This window comes from Takifugu flavidus, chromosome 1 (assembly GCF_003711565.1).
Source record: "Takifugu flavidus isolate HTHZ2018 chromosome 1, ASM371156v2, whole genome shotgun sequence".
Classification (NCBI taxonomy): domain Eukaryota; kingdom Metazoa; phylum Chordata; class Actinopteri; order Tetraodontiformes; family Tetraodontidae; genus Takifugu; species Takifugu flavidus.
The window spans coordinates 18,474,131-18,494,933 of record NC_079520.1 but is presented as its reverse complement, the minus strand read 5'-3'; the positions used below and the strand labels follow the sequence as shown (position 1 = coordinate 18,494,933).

Genomic DNA, 20,803 nt, shown 5'->3' with positions numbered 1-20,803 from the left:
TATTATTTAAATGTTGGTGGGTTTACATAAAATATTCCCACAGTAATATCCCTCCACACTTCCTCTCTCTATTGTGAGGTTTTTCCACGCAGTTATCACTAAATGATGACAGCAACGCAGTCAGAAAGCATATTTCTATAGCTAATTGTCAATATAGATTTTATTTCCAGAGCTGGATCTTGTGATTATGATTTGCGGCACGTAAATTACAAAACCGTAGTTGTTATTCTGTTCATGCTTCCAGCCTGTAGCCAACAGAGGGCAGCAGAGAACCACCAACTCCTTGAAATCCTAGTTTTATTTAAAAATCTATGAATATTTTGAGTAATTAAATGTTTCGGATACGAAAATTCTTTTTTTCCCCCCACTGAACACACAATTTAATATATTGAAAAACACAATATAAATATGTATTGGCAACCAGTACTTTTCAGTTCAGGTCAAAGGTCAAGTGAAAACTGGTAAACATCTCTTTCCTATTAATTAATTCAATGCCATTTTGGATTTGCAGTGTTACACAGTGGTGAAGTAATTGCATCGTGAGGTCACTTGAAAATCAAAAACATAAACAGGAACATAAAAATGAAGGACTACATTGCAAGAACTTTGGCTATTCAGATTCACTAAAACTGCTGGGTTCACCCTGGAGTTCCTGACTGGACCATCTCTCGGAACGTCTTTTTAGACAAATTCTAAATCCAAAAACAGGCAGTTTCACACATCAATGGCACAGAAAAAGTATTTTATTGGGCATACTGGTATATTTATATGCCGTAATCATTAAATAGCCCCGGAGGATTGTACGTGATCTTGAGCATTTGAAGTCATTTTTTCCTGGTCAATAGTCCAACAATAAAGTGGCTTTATGGTTACCGAGAAAAACCTTTCTGGAGTTACCAAAAGTATGTCTTGCATGACTTCCTCATTGTCTCTCGTCAGCCGATGCAAATATGAGTCACAACAATAACTGTCATGAATATGGCTGCAACCCAAGTGATGGATGTCTTCCAATGAGGTCATAGTTTACACACAGTAGCATATATCTGACGAATAATTGTCCCTCTGGTTTCCTTGTTTTTTTCTGTAAATGCAATAAACATAACATTTATTGTGGTGAGCTGGAACTTCGTGGTGCAGTAAATAAACCCTAATAAGGAAGGCAAACACTCATCCCTAACCGTCAGGCCCATGATGGTGGCACCTTTGAAGTGGATAAATGAATAAGGTGTTTTTATCTTTTATTAGCTTGTTAAAAATTGTAACAATAAGCTGGCAGTGATAAAGTTCATGCTGTCACAGTTCAACTCTTCAACCTTTCAACAGGAAGTAACTGTCTGCCGCGAAAAGATTTTTTGGATAAGCCTGAAAGACAAAGGAGGGCTGCAGTGTTTGATCACTCACCACTGATAGAAACAGGGAAAACCCAAGAACACTCAGTCACACATTAAATCATTCAAATGTAATCTGCTGCCACAGAACTGCCCCCTCCCCCCGCCGCCACCGCCACCGCCTGCATGCGCACGTGCAGATCTCCTGTCTGCAGAAAAACTGAAGGTGGGCTGAAGACGAGAGATGTTTATGTCTGACTTTTGCGATTTCATCTGTGAGCGATGTTTGACCATACGTTCAAGCTGGAAAAAAGAAAAACAAATTTAAAAAATTTGGCAGTTATGACCAAGTTTAGATAAACGGTGAAGAAACAACGTGTGGCCTGACGACTTTGAGGAAGTTTCTAACATCCCTTCACAGGTCACCTGTATTACCATTCTGAATTATGCTCCTCTGACAGCCTATTATTGTCATGCCAGTCACCCTTTTTTTAGCACATTTACTTTGCAAACATAATGAAAACATGGATATAATTCAAATCTTTCTTTTCCTTTTGCGCAATCTTACAGTGAATAAATGTGTCAAAGTTTCCAGGGTGGTTCTTATTTTGCTTGGCGGCCTGTGTAGCATGCAAACAGGCCTGGAATTGAATCGATATTTGGTCTATTCAAAGACAGAACATGTTTTTAACGGCTGATGCAAATGTTTCAAGTTTAGTTTATCTAGAGCCCAAAATCAGCCCTGGAGGGCTCTACAGGCCGTACAGTTTTAACATCTTCTGTCCTTAGACCCTCATACTAGGCAAAGAAAAACTTTCTTTTGAGGTTAAAGAAACCTGAAGAAAAGCCATAGATGAGGGATCCCTCTCCCTGGGACGGACAAATGTGCAGTAGATGCCACCTATACAGAGAAGATCAGCACCACGGGCCCAGAAGCATCTTTAGATGTTCTCATATGGAGGCCCACTCATCCTTACATCCAAGGTTCCTTACAGTGGTACTGCCTATAGTGTGATAGCTTACCGGTAATCACACTATAGGCACTTTATACACACTTTATCTAGTTTTATCTGAGTTCTGGTCACCCAGGCCCTTATGTCTCTGAGGGTTTATCGGGCGTCTCTTGGGTTATATTATCAAGAGCAGCAGTTATAAATTAAACAGAATTGGACCTCTTCCGAACCTTGTGGAACTCCATGATGAACTTTAGTGGGAGCCGAGGATTCATTGTTAACATGGACAGACTGAGACCGTAAGACTGATAGGTAAGATCTACACCTTTTAAAGGCAGACCCTTCAATACCGAGTCTTTTTCAAGTCTTTGTAAGAGAAGGTGATGGTTTGGAGGTAGTCACATAATTGCCTGGCAACCACTTTCTTCCACAGCAGGGATATTTAGGACTGGAAATATTGCTTGGTGCAGTCATAAAATTAATTTCTTGTCTGCAGGAAAGGGTGTGAAAGGGGAAGGAATTGACGCCAGGTGAAGTACTGCATTTCGCTACTAGAGGAGAATTTTAACAAAATTGTGCTCAGTTTAAAGGAAATAACACAATTATTTTGAATGATCACACCGGATGTGGCTGAGGCCTTCTGTTTACTTTGTTTTTATTAGTATTTCATTCGACTGGAGTGAAAAGAAAATGGAGGGTAAAGAGTACATACTGAATAAATGTATACAATGTGAACACCAGAAATGTTGTCATTCACTTGAGCTGAAATCTTGAGTGTCAGCTCCAATTCTCGTCACACTTAATACAAGCAAACCAGAAAAGGAGAAATCAGAAGTGAAGCAGAAGCCAAAAATGTATCTGTATCTTAAGTGTAAATACTTCCCAACATACAGTACACAGAATAAATTATGAACGTCTTTGTGAATGACAACACCTGGTACGTAAAACATGCACAAGGAAAAAGTACAAGTGGAAAAATTAGGAGGATTATTTTGTGCTACTGACAGGTCATTTAATCTGTTCTGATATGATGAGCTCAAAGTTTAGGCACAGGTATTTAGTTTAATCTCTCACCATCACGTACTATTTTTAACCTACTTGCTACCGGCTACAGATCCATACATTTTTTAAGCAGTATCTATTGTAAGATAAAACAATATGCAGTGGAAGCAAAAAAAAAAAAGAAAAAATATAGGTTCATAATGTATATTTACATATTTAAGAGTTCAAATCGACTATATTAAATGCTTGATAATAAAAGGAGAAAAGCCAGGTACATTAAATGAAGTATTATGTAAACATTTAACCTTTCCAATGTTTTGTTTTTTTAATATATTACAGTCTGAAAATGTCTGCCTGACTTTTCTCTTCTATATCTGCTCCTTTCATTGCTTCACTGAAGCTACCTCATTTCTTTTACAAAGTATAAGCTTAATTTTAAGATGCCAAACCTTTGACAGGGCGTCATCGAATTCATGCTGCGTTCAACGTGCTGCACGAAAGCACGTTTATCTGACAGCGAGAACTGTGGCATTGAACAGGTTAAATATTCTGTATGTAAATATATCAAAATCAGAAACGAGAGCCTGACTGACAAACGCCCCGGAGATGTCCTCTAACGAATGTGGCTGGACTCTGGCCGCTGAATCTGAAGCCGGGTCTTGGTGGCTAGGGCCGCCTTGCGGGTCATGGTGGTGCAGCGGTTCATGATCTCCTCTGTTTTAGGTCTTGGCGGCACCCTGGGAGGACTGGAGGACTTCTCGCTGTCTTTGGACACCAGAGACCCAGCGCTCTCGGAATCCATGCTTGAGTGGTGAAGTGAGAGGCTGATATCGGGGCTGCTGCTCCCACTTTGGTGGTCCTCTTTCGAGCTTGAGGAGAACTCGCTGCTAGAGGAGAACTGGGACACCCGGGAGATGCTGCGCTCCCTGGTGTGAACTGAGGTGTCCTGATCGAGGTGAGCTGAAGACCAGGTTTCAGAGAGGATGTCCAGAGACCGAGCCTTGACAAGACGACTGGGCATTATGCTGGACAGTTCTCCTGAAACCAGCTGAGGGTTGTTTTCTGTGTCGCTGCTGTACATGGGAGACATCTCAGGCCCCCTGCTGGTTGCCAGGTTCAGGGTGGAGCTGTGGTGCTTTCTCAGGTTGTAAAGGCCGGCCCGTGGATTGTTGTATGGTTGCAGGTACATAGATGGGATGTAGCCCGCCTTACCCTGGAACCTAAGAGGAGAGTTATTTTACAAAATGTTCTCTCTCTCTCTCTCTCTCATTCATATCTATGCATTTCATTTTGTTTCTATACCTGATAAGCCACCAGCCGTCGTCAGACTTCCGCAGCACCTCGACCACAGAGCCGATGGGCACAGAAACTTCATCTTCCTTTTTAGTGGTGTAGTTCTTCACGGCACAGTAAAGGACACCTGAAAGACACAAGAAGCAAGCTTAGCGATTTACCTCAATTACAACTGAATGACCAAGTACGGTAAATAGTTTAGAGAATAATAGAAGACCACTTTTTGGTAAATAGCACATCCTAGCGGCTAATATTTGAAACAGCAAGGGTTTACATTAAAAACGCAAACTATGCGTAATGGGCACAGGCATGTGGAATAACGTGAATGCCAACTCTAGACAAAGAATGCCTTATGTGATTCAGTAGGTTTGACAGGAGATACTGAAAAATTGGACACACCTCCTCGCTGGTGTTCAGCTTCTGCATCTTCCGCTGCTTCCCACAGCTCCAGGTAAGGAGCAGGAAACCACGCCAAGCATTTGCTCTCATTCTCCACCAGCCACCAGCCTGGCAGGGAAATACAAACATGCTCTCAGTATTATAGCCACGAATGCAAAAATATCGAACTGGTCAGACATAAAGGGTCAAAGGTTTCTGGACTGACCACCAGGGTCTTTAATCAGGACATCCAACTTCTCATCTACAGCGACTTTGAACGGACGATTCTTGGTATCCTTGGTCTCAAAGGCATCAACGCAGCGGTAGGTCTGGGTGACAAACGGGTGGGTGATGTTATTTGCCTCAACCTTTCCTCCACCGGAACCATCAGGAAGATCATCAGACAGTAGCATCACGATGCTGCACAGCAAGAAAAAACATTAAACTGTCACTTTGCTGTTGTAATGTAATAGGAAAAAAAAATAAACTGAAGTTTGTTATGAGTGAGTGTTGTGAGTGGCACCTGTTTTTGGTGAAGTCTGCCTGCAAATCATGATCTTTGGGCGTGAAGAACTGCGTCACCTCTGAGCTCCGAGTTACGGTCATTTCGCATTTTAGTAGTTTGTCGCAGTAACTCTCCAGGAACTTCATGCGTTTCACCAGTCGAGCTGATCCTTTCTTTGGGAGGCTGCTTTTCCTGGCCTCACCTGGATGCAATAAAAAACACCCAAATTTAATTAAGGGGAAAAGTGGTGATGTTTAAGATATTTAACAGCCTGTGTTAAAAATAAAATCATTCCCCACTCAAACTTTTATATATATGTTTATTTTTTGGTGTATGTGTGTGTGTGTGTGTGTGTGTGTGTGTGTGTGTGTGTGTGTGTGTGTGTGCGTGCGTGCGTGCGGGGGGGATTACTTACCTCTGAATTTGGGAATCAGTCTGCTATTTTTCCGGAAAGGATTCAATTGAGGGAACTTCTTCTTCAGAAGCCTCTGAATGAATATATTGGCATTATCATTATTAATATTGCTGTTATGATCTATAGCAGTAGTAGAAATATACATTAAAGTGCTTACGTGGAATTTCCTGAAGTCCTGGAAGGATCTGTAAACGATCACTTCGGTCTGGTCAGACCATGAGACTGATATCATGAACGTCTGCGTGGCCACAATGAAAATAACATTTTTAAAAAGTTAGTGAGAACAGCACAGAAAAGCTTCAGGTCATCACGAGCATCTCTGGTATAGTTTAGATGAGCCCACCTTGAGTTTAGGCGTTTGTCTCTGGACCGCTCCAAGGACGCGTGCGCTGATCACGAAGCGCTGGTCTCCAGTCATGGTGTGCTCTGGGTTCTGATCACCGGTAACAGATCGGAGCCACTCACCAATTACATCTGACTCCAGTGGCATCCCGCTTCAATAAATACACCTTCCAAAGACGAGGGGGCGGAGTGAAAAACCGAGGAGGCTGGAGGAAAGGATGCACGTTAACCAGAGATGTCCCAGGTGTGTTCAAAACGCTCAAGGGATGTGGCCCAGAGGCAAGACACGGGGAAAAAACCTATTTTGCGCAATCGTGTCGCTAGGACAGTAGGTCTCCACACTGTGCGCACTCGGTGCGCGCTCATCTCATCCGACCGGCTTTGGGTGTAACTGTCATGATGATGGGCAGACCTGTCTACACACTGCCTGCATACTATACATTTCATGAAATATGACTTTTGACATATGTCATGAGTTTAAGCATGATTAAAAATGTCTTGATGTCAGCAGCAACTTTAAACCAGAATAACCTTGACCTGCTATCCTTTCAACAAGGAAAATACCATCTTCTTGCTAATATTCATTTGAGGGTATATATTATATTTTGTTATACATATTATGTCGGTGGTGTACTCCAGGCATGTTTTAGATATATTCTTGCCTTCTAGAAAAAAAAGTACAATCAAATTTTATATTTATACTTTATGGACATATTTTGAGATTTTTTTTTTTTTTGTCATGCTGGTTGAAAACCATCTGACAGCATCAATTCTGCATTCCCATATTCCTCTCCAATATTATATTCCTTTCCTATATCATTGTTTCTCATTGGTTGTCCATAAATACATCTCTGCACGTGCCATAACTTCATTCTTGTCATCTGGTGGCAATATCTCTTATCGGGTATGGTGCGGAGAGCTGTGCTTACACAAGTGTCTCTTAACAGGGAAGTACGTAAAGTATACGTGCACCTCTGTGTTTGGGTGGGAGCAGGTGTTACTTCAAAGGTTGGGTGAGCTGGGGCAATCCCAGACACTTATCAGGTGGACATGGGTGTGGGGGGGCCTCCACTGAAGTAATGCCAGTAATCTCTCTCTCTCTCTCTCTCTCTCTCTCTCTCTCTCTCTCTCTCTCTCTCTCTCTCTCTCTCACACACACACACACAACACACACACACACACACACACACACCACACACACACACACACACACACACACACACAAACACACACACACGCGCACACACACTCACATACACGTACACAAGACAGTCTCAACCTTTCACACAGTCCTTCCAACCTCACAAGACACCTAAGAATATTTCAACACCTGGATTTATAACCATGTCATTGAGCATGGCGGATATGTACAAATTACCACTATGGAATGTGTAAACTCCCAGAATGTAAAGGAGCCTTAGATCTGTTTGACAATCATTTCTGGGTGACAGAGGAATGACTTACATTCCTCTTTAATCCAACTCTTTGATTTATTTGTCACACAATTGTAGTTGAAAAGAAAGTTGCTTTGAAGGTGACTCGGCCCATGTCTTTGAGGCAACGCTTTGTTTAACTGAGATTCAATGGACTCAAAATATTAAACAACACATAAAGTTTGAAATGAAAGGAAAAGATCTTGTTTTAAGCCTTTGGAACAAGAACAATAGCGGGTGACGAACAGAGCAGTCATTGTTGTGCAACAGAAACACCTCCAGCCACCCAAAAATGTTTTTATTGTAATAGAAATTACATCCATTTATGACAGTATGCAGTCTTTAGTGTCTAGATAGAACAAGCATTGTCTATCATTTGAGTTGAGGCCAGACTGGATCACTTATGGAAAATCTATTACCTTCCTGGCAATTAGAAAAAGAAAGTCAAACCTGTTTTCATGAGGATGTTCCACATAGCATCACACCAATTCATTTTATTTGGTTACCAAACAATCACATCTTTGTCTAACTCACTCAGAATATGACAGCAGGAGCGCCAGTGAAATCCAGGTGCAGGGCTCCTAGGTTTCACATACACCTTTTATTCATTCAAATGGCATCGCAGTTTCTGCCGTCTTCAACAGTGTTTCTAAAACACTGTTTTCACTTTGTTAGACATATTTACACATTTATCCTTTATGCATTCTCACTAACTAAAGCTTACCCACACCGCCCCAAAAAACACCCAAAACTCTTCAGACTTATTGCTAATGATGTGTTGAAGCCAATATAAGCCAGTTCATATTGCACAGGCGGAGTTTCAAAGTTGATATTAAAAATGGATGTAAACAATCTGAGAGGCAGAGGAAGAAGAGTTCAGGAGGTGGTGTACAAGGAGGAAGAGAGTGGAAGAGCAAGAACAATAATTTCAAATGAAATCTGTGCCGCTGTGATGGACCATCTTCTTGTTCATGGAAATACAATGAGGGAAATCGGATAAAGAGTACGACCCAGTCTTAGCAGGCGACCATAATCAGGGCACTGGGTCAATGTTTACCTTTGGTCTTTGAAGTTTCAGGTTCATATTTTTGTAACTGCACATTCCAGTTTTGTAGTGTTGCCTTTTGAGGGAGGAAGGACTCCTATATCCTCCCAATGACAAGAGTCTTTCATAGTTGACATTGTCCTTCAAAACCAGGTCATTAGACTACAGGAAAGACAGCAAAAAGTTGTTTAAGAAAATGTATCAACAGTGTCAGCAAATGCTTCACGGCAGGGAGCGCATGAAGCAAGCATAAAGAGCAACTCAAAAAGGTCTAAAGGTCAAAGACTTCAGTATGTGAAAGTACGTCCACATTCGCACATACACATTCCGTGCTGATTGTTTACAGTGAAATATAGTACATACAGTAATCCTCACCACAAGTCTGTCTTACGTTTAATCTGATGAAGAAGAGAAGGAGAGGCCAGACCATAATAGGCCAACGGGACATTGTGGAAGTCGCTGCAGCGTGGTGGCAATGTGGCAGCTATAACTAATTGTGGGGCTCTCCTGCCATTTTGCTCCCTTCGAGCCATATAACACCCATCTTCTTACATTTCTGAGCAGTCTTCAGAATGTCTTGCATGTTATAGTTTAGGACAATGTCGGTTTTCCCTGCAGTGTCCTGATATGGGAATGGTTCATCATCAACCAGCTATTCATGAATGTTTGCTTTACATGATCCACCCCTTTTCTCAACCCAACTGACAACCCTGTAGGAGGGAAAATCTCCTCCAGGCCATGGAATTGGCCTGCGGTGACATATGTAGATGTGGAGTCTTGCCAAGGCTGGATCAGGCACAGCAGTGGGTTTATCCCCTGTTCTCTGGGTTGGCAGAATATTGCCTGTGATGTTGATGAAGTAATCTGTTTGACCCTGCACAAAAACGTGACCATTGTGTTTAGAATGTTCTGTAACTTTCTTTTTGTTTACCTTCAGCTTGTGTCCTTTGGCCCTTATGTTGTACTGTAGGTACAGCTATCTAAACTGTGCTACTGTTTTAGATATTTTGTTTCTATTTTCTTATGTCATCTTTCATGAATGCTCGGTAGTGTTTTAATGTTGATGGACTTGTGTGACAATCTTAAAACATTGTTTGATTTTGAGTACAGATGTTTTGAGCCATTTTGCAAAAAAGAGTCAGAGGTTTTGTGAATACACCCTGAAAATTGGGTTTCATGTTTGCAGTTCTGAGAAAAGGTGGAAGCTTTCAAGAAATGTGTCATCATTCAGAGTCCTTTAGTTTCAACAGAGTCATTTAGAAAGTATTATGGGACATTGTAATTAAGTGCTCATGGGGGTACAACCAGATTGTTTGGAAAGACTTAAATAAACCCTGATTAGATTTATTATCGATATAATTCTTTTACTGGGACAGATAGTGTGCCTATAAACAAAAAAAAACTCTTAAGGAAATTACAATACTCCTGCTGTCAGGGTTTCTGGGTTGTGTCGGTCATTGTCCTGCAGGGGGTGGTGTGGGGCACAATTGGTGGCAGCTGGCACTGCTGGCAGGCGCACCTGTAGGCAATTTACATCGGGCTGCCAATTTAAGCAGGTTGAGCCTGCCTGTCAATGCCAGGGTGTCTGTTTATCTTGTGAGATTGTTCTGTTTGTCTTGTGAGATTGTTCTGTTTGTCTTGTGAGGTTGTTCTGTTTGTCTTGTGAGGTTGTTCTGTTTGTCTTGTGAGGTTGTTCTGTTCGTCTTGTGAGGTTGTTCGGTTCGTCTTGTCAGCGTGTCTGTTCGTCTTCCTCGTCGTGTGCTGGTGTTCTATGTTTCCTGGGGGGCTGCTCCAGCTTCGTGTCTCCTGGAGGGCCGCCCCTGTTCCCTGCGCCCTGGAGGGCCGCCTTTGTTCCCTGGGTGCTCCGTGTGCCCCCTCCCCCTGTAAAAAAAAAAAAAAGCTGTTTGACCATTTTACCACTGTGTCCTGGCCTGCGTTTGGGTCCTAGTCAACCCGTCTGTGACACCTGCTGGGAAAACCAAAAAGTGACTTTAAAAGTGAGTCATTAGAGCTGTTCTGCAGTGGTAAACTCATAGTTATGTAACCATTCCTTCATAACATTGTGTGCCACAACAATAATATTCTAAGCCTATAATCACACAGTGGTCATACAACATACGCCCAGATGAGTCCACAACGATATATAAATGCTTGGAATAGGAAGTGGTACAGGTTGTTCCTGTTTTGGTCAAGAATTACTTTATAAATCCTGTTTCCTTAGCAGAGGAGAGGAGAGTAGACCATGTTTCTGTACTCCTGTAATCTCTAATATAATGATTAGTGTGACTAGAATAATGACTACAGAATTACTGTACTATAAATGTTTCAAAAAGGAAGGGTTTAAGTCGAATTGGCAGGGGGCGCTGGTAGCTAAATGCTCGCTCATTTGAAGATTCTGTTGACCATAAGTAAACCAGCATTTTGAGAGCAGAGCACTCTAGTGGCTGCTATGTAGCTCCTAGGTGCTAGTAGCTCCTCAAGGTAGGATGAGCTTGAGCTTGTCTAGAAGAAGAATTTTGAAAACTTTTCTAGCATTAACGGGTAGCCACTGAAGAAGTAGGACAGGAGCGACGTGATGCTTTTTTGTCAACATCTGTCAAAACTTTGACGTCATAAACCTCTCAGTGCCTGGAGCTATTGTTCTAGACTAAACCAGTTGATCTGCATTATAAAAATGAACACTTGAAGTGCTTCGTACGTTATCTACCTTGATCATCACCTTATGTCAAGGTTTAAGTCTTCCCTTATCCACCTGTGATATTCCTGTTGATGCAAGATATTTTCTCCATCAACAGGAATGTCACGGATCTCTCAGTGATGTCATGGTATTTGTCTCCACATGCTCCATGAAGAACTGACAGGGGATGTGGATGTTGATGCTGGTCATAAAGTCTAAATAGAATTAGACTATTGACATAGATAAGAGATTTTATGTACTTCCGTCTAGTCATGATTCAGACATCACACTGCACAGCCAGTGAGAATGAACCGTGTGACAGGTCTGAGTTATATTTAGTCAGAGGCACATATTTAACTCTAGATATACTGTGCAACCTATACCTGCACTAGCTCACGTCCTCCAATAAGAGAGCATCAATTCAATCTTCTCCATAATTGCTAGACATTCTTATTATTCATGTTCCACTGGATGTGGAAGATAGGATAGGATAGGATAGGATAGGATAGGATAGGATAGGATAGGATAGGATAGGATAGGATAGGATATGACTGGAGAGGAGATTCACACATTTGAATTTACCTTGACCTTAGCATAGGTCTTTACCGAAAAGTGCAAGGAAGTGCTGCAGAAAACAATCTGTGAGTCACTTGTTTTAGACATTGTCTTCCTTGTTCCTTGTCCTAAAAGCATTTGTGGAAATGATATGACCGTTCTATTCCTTTAATTTGCTGACACTCTTCCTTCCGCATGACAGTGGCAACACCTCCCTGACCTGCCACATGTGCCCAAATTGCCACATCTTCATAAAATTACGCAAGAACTACAGGTCTCTCAGTGCAAATCCCAAAGTCACGGGTTTTTCAAATTGCAACAATTAAAGAAGTAAATCAAGTGCCTAAGAAGAGGTAAAAATAAAACTTTTCATAAAATTTTATGGGGCATTTAAAAAGTTACAAGGCTTCAATGATTTAAATGAGCTGAAAATATGCCGAGCTGGATCAGACAGAATCATAAAACCCCTCATCGCTCCATGAATAGACATGACAAGTTTTGCTAATCCACAAGTGTGTCCTATAAGGACTCTGGTGACATACCTTTACTATAATTATTTTGTTCTGTCATGGAAACGAGCTGCCCCTCCCTGAATGCTGCAGACAAAACAATGATCACAGGATTTACAGGATGAACTGAATAATCCATGACATTAAAAAAGAGCACAACGAGAGCTTTTGACATAAAGATACAAATAATATGAGGTGGGAAAAAGAAACAGGCAGAAGAATTAACAAGTCTTTGAATGTTTAATCCACTTGTTTGTCCGTCTTGACTGCCTGAGAAACTTGTGTAAGATTATGTAACATCTGGGGGAAAAGAAACCTGCTAACTGAAACATTTTGCAATCATGAAAGTAAAACAAAAAACAACAATGGGTTCTTTGTTTGAATCATTTTAAGTTAAAAGCCTGTTTGTTTTTTTCCTATGGGTGACAGGGCTTAATGTCTGTCATTAGGCACTAGGTTTTATGAGTAGCTGTCATTGAGGGCTGACAGCTCCGCAAAGGCCCGTGGAAACCACTAATTAGGGATGCACATCGAGTAAGTCATTGGGGAGCGAGTGGTGTGTTTTTACGCACGTCTGCATACGTGTTTACCTGTTTGGAGAGAGTAGAATTTCAAGTATTTTCAACTCCCACCAAACCAGTTAGAACTGGAGTCCTCTGGGATGAGTGACAACGTTGCTTTCAAGAGTCAACTTAAAAAGGGCAGATATTTCGTTTTTCTGCGTGATGTGGAAAATCCTCAGCAGGCCACGTTTGTCAACGACCTGAGACTTTGTGGCAGCTCGTCACAAAACGGGTTGCAGCGTCATTGACACAAATAATTGAATTAAGGAAGGAAAAACATTTCAAGAGGCTGAGTAGGCACCAGTGGTTGATAGTTGCCAAACCGCAATCCAGTTTTATGATTGCATAATCCTCAACTCCACTCACTATTCTGACACACAAAGATCTTGTGTGTCCTTCTGGTTAAACCTAAAGCTTTTTAGAGATCCATTACGGAGTACCAGGAGTTCACAACAAACCTGCGAGCACACTGTCATCCTCTCAAACATGACACTTCTGAGGCGTTGATGCGCTAAAGAAGAAAATTAACAACTTTTTAGTCTGATGTGTTCTTTCCACTGTCATCAGCCTGCTGATAATTCCATCTTCTCAAAGTAGATCATTGTCTTTATTTTTTTGGACAACAATTATATAGGACTAAGCTATGCTTTTTAAAAAATGATTTAGAGGTAATTAAACCTACTGGAGGAAAAAAATATTCTTTGGATCATCACAGTCTTGAGAGATCAATATCTATAATAATCCCACAGAGGTGAAATTACTTTATTTATACTCTATAAATGTCTAAGCTACATCTTAAAGAAAGAATCTAATCATTGACATTAAATTATTGTCTTTAAAATTTCTCCCAACCAAAATCTGTCCAAGCCTCATTTAGAAATTTCATCCTTGGCCATTTTGTTAAACTATGGACACCCAGCATCATTTCCTGTGTGAGCTGTTGGCAGAGGATCCTTGAGTATTTGTTTTTGTAGGTCACTTACATAATCAACTCATTTGCCAAATAGGTGGTTTTAAACTAGAGTACTTTTTTCCTATCATTGTCTCTTCATGAAACTTGACCTAGTAAGGAAGCAGTGTGTGCCAAGAATAATAGGGATGGGGTTTTTTTTATCATTGTGGTTTGCAGGCAGGACAATGTCTCCATTGAAAGAGAACATGGCAGCTTTACCACCAGGCATTTCCAGGCATTTCTGCAGGAAAGTGCAGGCATTTACTGTTAGAGTGTTTTACTAATATAGGATACATACTAGAGTCATCACCTGCAGGACATGATTTTAAACAACTTTAGCTACATGAGAATATGCTGAGAACAGGATTGACGAGGCTGAAACAATAGCAACATGTTTAGTTTCCATTGTTAGTGTGCTGCAAGTCACTAATAGCTACAATCATCTGATTTATTGTAATGAAGAGATCAGCAGAGAGCCAAGGGTGATTACTTTATCTTAATGGTAATTCCACAACATACTACGAGGGGTTACAGCAAAATACTTTTTCTTACAATGCCACTGTGAAGTTTTTTGATCACGAGGCCCACATTAATGTGCAATCCTGCCCCCTTGCGGCATACCATTATATTTTATTCACCCTGTACTGACAAATTTGGATCAACCAATTTCTGAGGCTGACTGGTCAATAGAAACACATTATTACGAGGGTTTACTACTGGATTGTAGGCATGGTGTAAAAAGTCAAACTTGTAAATAAAATGTTCCCCAGTAGAGGGCAGCACGGGCTAAGGAATGAGCAGCACGCACGTAAAACTTCAACGATCCAAGATGTGGTACATTTCATAAGGGCTTCTGCTTTTAAGTTTAAAATACTCAATACAAATAGTTGTGGATGACAAAATTCTGATGATAGGATGTGATCAGTCAAAAAAGACAGGAAAACAATGTCTCTTTGAACTTGTTTATAATCCGTTCTCTTCATCCACATTGTCAAATTCACTTCTCAAACAATTTAAATATACTACAACTCTCACAAGCTTAAGAAACATGGCACCAGCACATGAAAAGAGAAATTATTGGGGAGTAGTTTCATCTGGAGTTTAACAAAAGAATAAAACAGTTTAACAAAAGAATAAAATAATGGTGTTCACACACACACACACACACAGACACACACAGACACACACAGACACACACAGACACACACACACACACACACACAGGATAAAATTTGACTTTGAAAATTGGGTTTTGTTTGTAGAGTCATGTTTAACATGTTGCATAGCAAAAAAGACATGAAGGTAGATGTGGTTAGGGTCTGTAAATAAAGTAAAGAACAATTTAAGGGAGCAGGCAGGGTAAAAATACTATTTTAAGTACTTTTCTGTGATTATTTGGACCCCACACTGTAAACCCATCATAGCCTCGTCAAAAAAGTTCAACTCGTCACCTTGACGCATGCATACAAGATCTTGTGAGTTGTGACTGCATTCATTTGTAACAGGAACTCCATCTTTGTGCAAAAGCAGTTTAACAGAACACAATCCACAGCAATCACATGTGATCTCAATCTCCAAAGCAACTGTGTATGTTGCTTAATGCAGCCTTTAAAAAGTGCCACTCTGCATCTATTATTACGAGTAAAATAATAAAATATTCTCTTGGTGGTCGAACAAGGAACCATCTTAGCATTAAAAAAATACTGTCACTCTAGCTTAACGGCTGATTAAAGCTCCAATCAGTCACGGACCTACACACTTGTCTTATGTATCTCTTACAAAGCCATGGCGATTTCTTTCTTGAGGGACCGTTTTGGATAAGAGGAGACACTTCAGAGGAATTCTTGTCCAACATGTGCCGACATGTGTTCATGCCGCTCACTGCTCACACTCAGTGTTTAATGAAAGCTGGATAATATTCCGGACTGGACGACACAAGAGGAAATTCCCAAATCAGCTTATATGAGAGTGTCTTCAGCCACAGAAAGCAAAATTCAGATCGCAAAACAGCTGCAGTCAGGAGCCACAGTCAGTCTCCGCCGCTGGCCTCAACATGCTAACCTTGAATCCAGAAGAATCTCATCCATACATACATTCATTTGTCCCGCATCTTGTTCACTGGCCAGCGCCTTCCATTAACAGCGGATGCAACCGGCCTTGCAATTCTCATACTTTCAGAGACTTTTTCTCCCTCAGTAGCATTTGTCTTCAAAGTCTTTCTCCATCAACAACCAGAAAATAACAAAAGAAAAAAGAATGAATGAAAATCCACAGTGCTGGCTGATGTCACCGGAATTCATAGATGGCTGCACTGTGCTCGGGAACATGGGTGAGATTTAGAGACTGGTACCTGCAGCAAATGAAAACAGTATATTAGAATCCCAAAAGTCCAAATGAATCAGTCCTTTAAACAAACTCTTTAAACAAAAAAAACTCAACTTCAAAACAAAAACACATTAGTTACCATTCAGAGCTCCTATGGTAGTAGTACCCCTCAATCGTGGCTGTGGATTTCTGGAAGCAGATGTAATAAAATCCAGCAAAAGACGCACCACTGATGTCTTTGATTGTGTGATCAGGGACAAGGAACTGCTCCTGAAGCGGTGGATAGACCGTGTGAGGTAGATCAAAGATGCAATTTACTCATGACTCTTGACAGGATATGCTAAAACCTGGTTCAGCCAACACCATACCTTCCATCTCATGAAAATATAGTCAGAGTTCTTCAACTCCTCATAATCAAAGTCATCTGAGTTGAAGGTTTTCGCGTACTGGTAGAAGGCCTGAAACTTCCCCTGTGCACACACCAACAAAGATACAGTTAAAAACACATTCTGCATACGTTTTCTTAACCGTGAAGCAAAGAAATCAATAATGTACCCAATGCTTACGATCCACGTCCTCATCTGCGTCCCATTTCCGGGTGAGAAAAGGCCGTTTCCTGCTGATGATCTCTCCAGCAAAAAATGTGGTGAGTGTTGGGTATTCCTGCAAGATAAAGTAGTCTTGCAATTACATTTTGCAATTAGTTTACTTTGCCTTTATCGGGAAATCTTTCATTCAAACTCTTGAAATATTGACAGATATTGTGACTTACAGCAAAAATCTTTGAAAATTAAGATGGAACACAAATACCTAACCCTTTCATTAGCAGCTCACAGAAAACGCTACCAACAGAAATTAAATTTTCACCTCAGTGAGTCCTTTTATCTTCAGGTAGCCACACAAGTAGGAATCCTCCATTGTAACGTGCTTAAAGGAGACACAACAAACATCACTTATTTGCAGAGTTTAAGTATTTTGCCACCTGTCGACACGTAAATGACACCAAGTGCTATGAAATTTTTATCTGGCATTTTTTGCACATCTATCTTGCTTCTTAACCGACGATGAGAGACGATCAAACCAATATTTTGTCATGCATTGGATCAACGATTGAATAAACGGTTCGTAAGTAAAACCTTGGTTAAACCCCAGCTAGCGCTGCAAGCTGCTCGCAGCAGGCCAGGACTCAGTGATTTCCGAGCTGTCAATCATCCAACCGCTCATTTGACAGATCACCAAGCTAACCTGACAGCTCGCCTTCAGAGTCACATATCCGCCACACACGCATACCTGTAAAACAACCTCCACGTCGTAGGAGTTCCCTTTGCTCTTCTGGTAGCCTCTGAATTTAGAACCGCTGTAGAGCAGAGAGGTGACAACACCGGGCTGCTGTGTGTTTATGGGTGGCGGCGGGATAAGGGAGGCCGAGGATCCGAAGGCCGCCGCCGTGGAACCGCTCAGGTATCCAGCGGGGACAGGCATGCTCCCGCTTCGCTGGCTGGACACCGATCGTGAGTAAGTGTCGCCTGAGCGCAAGGCTCGGCTGGGGACTACGACGAGATAAAGGAGGTCTAAAGGGTTCTACCACTACTTAATACCCCTCTGATTCCTCCGTTTAGTTTCACTGCCAAGCTTCCAGAAAGTGAGTGGACCTCGACGCAGAGACGTTGGTAGCAGAATCCGCCTCTTTCATTGGACAACGGGCATCACGTTGAAAAAATTGTGAGCGCTCATTTGTTAAAAGTGCGGAAGACTCGGTTGTAGTCCCTTCCTGTTTAGTAACGTCGAATTGAAACATTTAAAAACTACATTTCCCATACACTCATTTGCGTTCAGATATTTGTGAAACAGAAGGTCACACGCGTGTTTTTGAACGCAGAAGCTGCATCGTGAAAGCTGGATATTAAACAGTATGTCGACGCCAAAATAGGAGCTATCCCTTGTATGCAAACTCTAAGTCCATGTATTTTCACAAAAAGATAAAGGGCAAACAGTTAGCTTATGTAGAAAGTTGCGTTCAATTAATAGCTACCTTAGCCTAACCAAGTAGCTAATTGTGCTGACATTTCTTCAAATAGGTTTTTTTTGGAAAATTCTTTGCAATGCTTAGGACTCTAGTTAGATTTAGTGGGGTATTTAGGGATACGTCTTCACTCAGATTGTTGTCATCAAGAAGACAGTCTTGTAATTTCCATTTGAACTATTCCACAGCCACATCAGGTAAGAATGACTGAACTGAATCCATTCATGTCGACTATATTTTTGAATTCTTGTCTACCATTAACTGACACACCTTTTCCTTCCAGAAAGAAAAAGATTTTATCAAGATGTCACAATATCTCAAGGTGAAGGTAGGTGTCCCACCTTATCCAAAAGCACTTTTACCGTGTCTTGACACCATTTCCATTTTGGTTAACTTTTTGAAGCATGTTATCTTCAGCTTTTTTACAATTTCAAATGTTATTATATTCATGTAGGTGGGTTATTTGAGATAAACCTAGACAGAAGGAAACTGAAAACACCTGGAGGGAAGTTGTTCACTGTACCAAATGAAGCACTTGCCATTGCTGTGGCAACAGAATGGGATGCACAAAAAGACACACTCAAATTCTACACCATGCATATGGTATGACACTTTACCTGGTATAGTATATTCATGTATTATTAACACCCAGTTCTTGCATTTTATGTGAGAAAAAAACATTGTAATTATTTTTGTAAGTACTGACAGAAACTGTTGATAATACTATTCTATATAGTAATAAAAGGTTTCCTGTGTAATGTCATCTACAGAGAATTGATTATTTTACATGTTACTGACTGTAAATAAAAACTGCTTCAACAGACTACCCTGTGCAACACAGCTCTGGATAATCCCACCCAGCGTAACAACGACCAGATGATTACTGCTGCCCTGAAGTTCCTTGAGACTGATACCGTTTGGTACATTATACATTTATTCAATTATCTGAATATTTTAGTAAATGAATCAGAATTTAATCCAGCTATCTAAATTAATTTAGTTCCCTATTAAATTTATGAACTTTCATGTAGGCAGTCCAGTGATGGCAATTCCCAAGGTCTTATTTCTAGGTATAATGTTTGTGTCTCACAGTATACCTGCTATTTCCAGACTCTTTAATGTGCATTTACTGGCAACTAAAAACAGCTCAACACAATCCCACCATAGATAATGACCCTATTTACGTGTGCAGAAGCTTTATTTTTTTTTAGTAGTCACTGAAGTTTTATTAGTCACACTGAATTCAAAGTGCTGTGTAGTTACAGAGTAGATGAGCCCTATGGTTTGGTTGAACTACAGAAGAATGAATGGGACCCTGTGTTGCAGTGGACTGAAAACAGGTAAATAAAAACTTATATTCTGCTTGTGTTGCATTCACTGCTACAGCTCATGCCACTACACATACTAAGTGCTCTCCAAAATGACAACTACATGCCCATATTCTACAACCCTTTTTAAATGTTTTTATGTCCTACAATTCTTTTGCAGGTATAATGTTACTATTGGCTCCTCATCAAGCATTTTGGGTCCTGAGATCCCAGAGGCAACCAAAGACACGCTCAGGCAACACCTAAATTCTTACAACTTTTGGTCCCTGACAGGTAAACATTGCCCCTAACGTATCCAAGGCATGTTTAATAGTTTCATTTAAAAAAATGTACACCCTATTTTGTTTTTTGTTTTTGGATGTGTGTAAATGTAAAAACACAAACATAAAAAAAGTGATTGAATTATCACAAGCTGTATGAGTTGTAGTCAGACTAGACCATTTCTTCCTTGCAGGGTTCGAGTATGTGATCACTCAGCTGAAGTCAGTTGTGCTGTCTTTTGGCATTATTGACAGACACTTGAGTGTGGAACAGGCTGTGCTACTCTCTAGACTGGAGGAGGAATATCAGGTAGGAGGGCAGAGCATACTGTAATTCTGTCAGCCATTTCAGGTGTTGATATGTTTAAAAATGCTAGCTCAATTTCAAGAACCAGACATGATCCAGAACCCTTAAAAGTCAATTTTCTAGATTTTTGTCATCTGATGTGTTTATGTTGCCTCCTTGTGTGTTGTCATCTACCATCAAAATGTGCAATGTGATGTAAAAGTTGTCTTTTCTCTTCTGAAACCTGGATTTACAACACTTGTTTTCTTTGCGTTCATTTTTTTTTCTGTCTCACGCAGATTCGTTGTTGGGGGAGTGTGGAGTGGGCCCATGATTATGACACGTATGAGCTGAGGGCGAGGACGGCTGCTGGAGCTCTTTTTGTTCACCTGACATCTGAGAGTTCAACAGTCAAACATAAACTGATGCAGGACTGAATCAGATGAGTTCAGGTCTTAATGTGGAAAAAATGTATTCTTCAATGTGGCTGTATCTCCAAATAAAGCACCCATGAATTGTGATTCAGCATATTTCTTTTGCTCGGGAGTAACCACTCCTTTGCTTGCTATTTGTTAGAAAGTTAGGAAGTTTTCTGAATTTCTTTTGTCATTCATGATGTTCTGGACAGTGC

At 40.8% G+C, this 20,803-nt stretch overlaps 3 protein-coding genes across 3 annotated transcripts; 1 reads left to right on the top strand and 2 right to left on the bottom strand.

Annotated features, from left to right (window-relative positions):
- Positions 1–2,919: 2,919 nt before the first annotated feature.
- On the bottom strand, positions 2,920–6,478 carry LOC130535614 (NADPH oxidase organizer 1-like). Its single transcript, XM_057050771.1, has 8 exons — positions 6,218–6,478; positions 6,032–6,112; positions 5,875–5,947; positions 5,478–5,661; positions 5,181–5,374; positions 4,976–5,083; positions 4,586–4,703; positions 2,920–4,503 (listed from the first exon to the last, which is right to left on the bottom strand). Exons 1-8 carry the CDS (start codon positions 6,362–6,364, stop codon positions 3,897–3,899), a joined length of 1,512 nt encoding a protein of 503 aa, XP_056906751.1. The 5' UTR covers positions 6,365–6,478; the 3' UTR covers positions 2,920–3,896.
- Positions 6,479–14,898: 8,420 nt separating this feature from the next.
- Positions 14,899–17,954, bottom strand: LOC130525693 (glucose-induced degradation protein 4 homolog). Its single transcript, XM_057032733.1, has 6 exons — positions 17,566–17,954; positions 17,143–17,202; positions 16,831–16,938; positions 16,644–16,745; positions 16,415–16,545; positions 14,899–16,300 (listed from the first exon to the last, which is right to left on the bottom strand). The coding sequence occupies exons 1-6, from the start codon at positions 17,755–17,757 to the stop codon at positions 16,237–16,239; spliced, it is 657 nt and encodes a 218-aa protein (XP_056888713.1). The 5' UTR covers positions 17,758–17,954; the 3' UTR covers positions 14,899–16,236.
- Positions 17,955–18,097: 143 nt separating this feature from the next.
- atpaf2 (ATP synthase mitochondrial F1 complex assembly factor 2) lies at positions 18,098–20,693 on the top strand. The gene is made up of 8 exons (XM_057032720.1): positions 18,098–18,495; positions 18,582–18,626; positions 18,753–18,901; positions 19,121–19,218; positions 19,558–19,638; positions 19,787–19,899; positions 20,081–20,196; positions 20,472–20,693. Exons 1-8 carry the CDS (start codon positions 18,378–18,380, stop codon positions 20,607–20,609), a joined length of 858 nt encoding a protein of 285 aa, XP_056888700.1. The 5' UTR covers positions 18,098–18,377; the 3' UTR covers positions 20,610–20,693.
- The last annotated feature ends 110 nt before the right edge of the window (positions 20,694–20,803 follow it).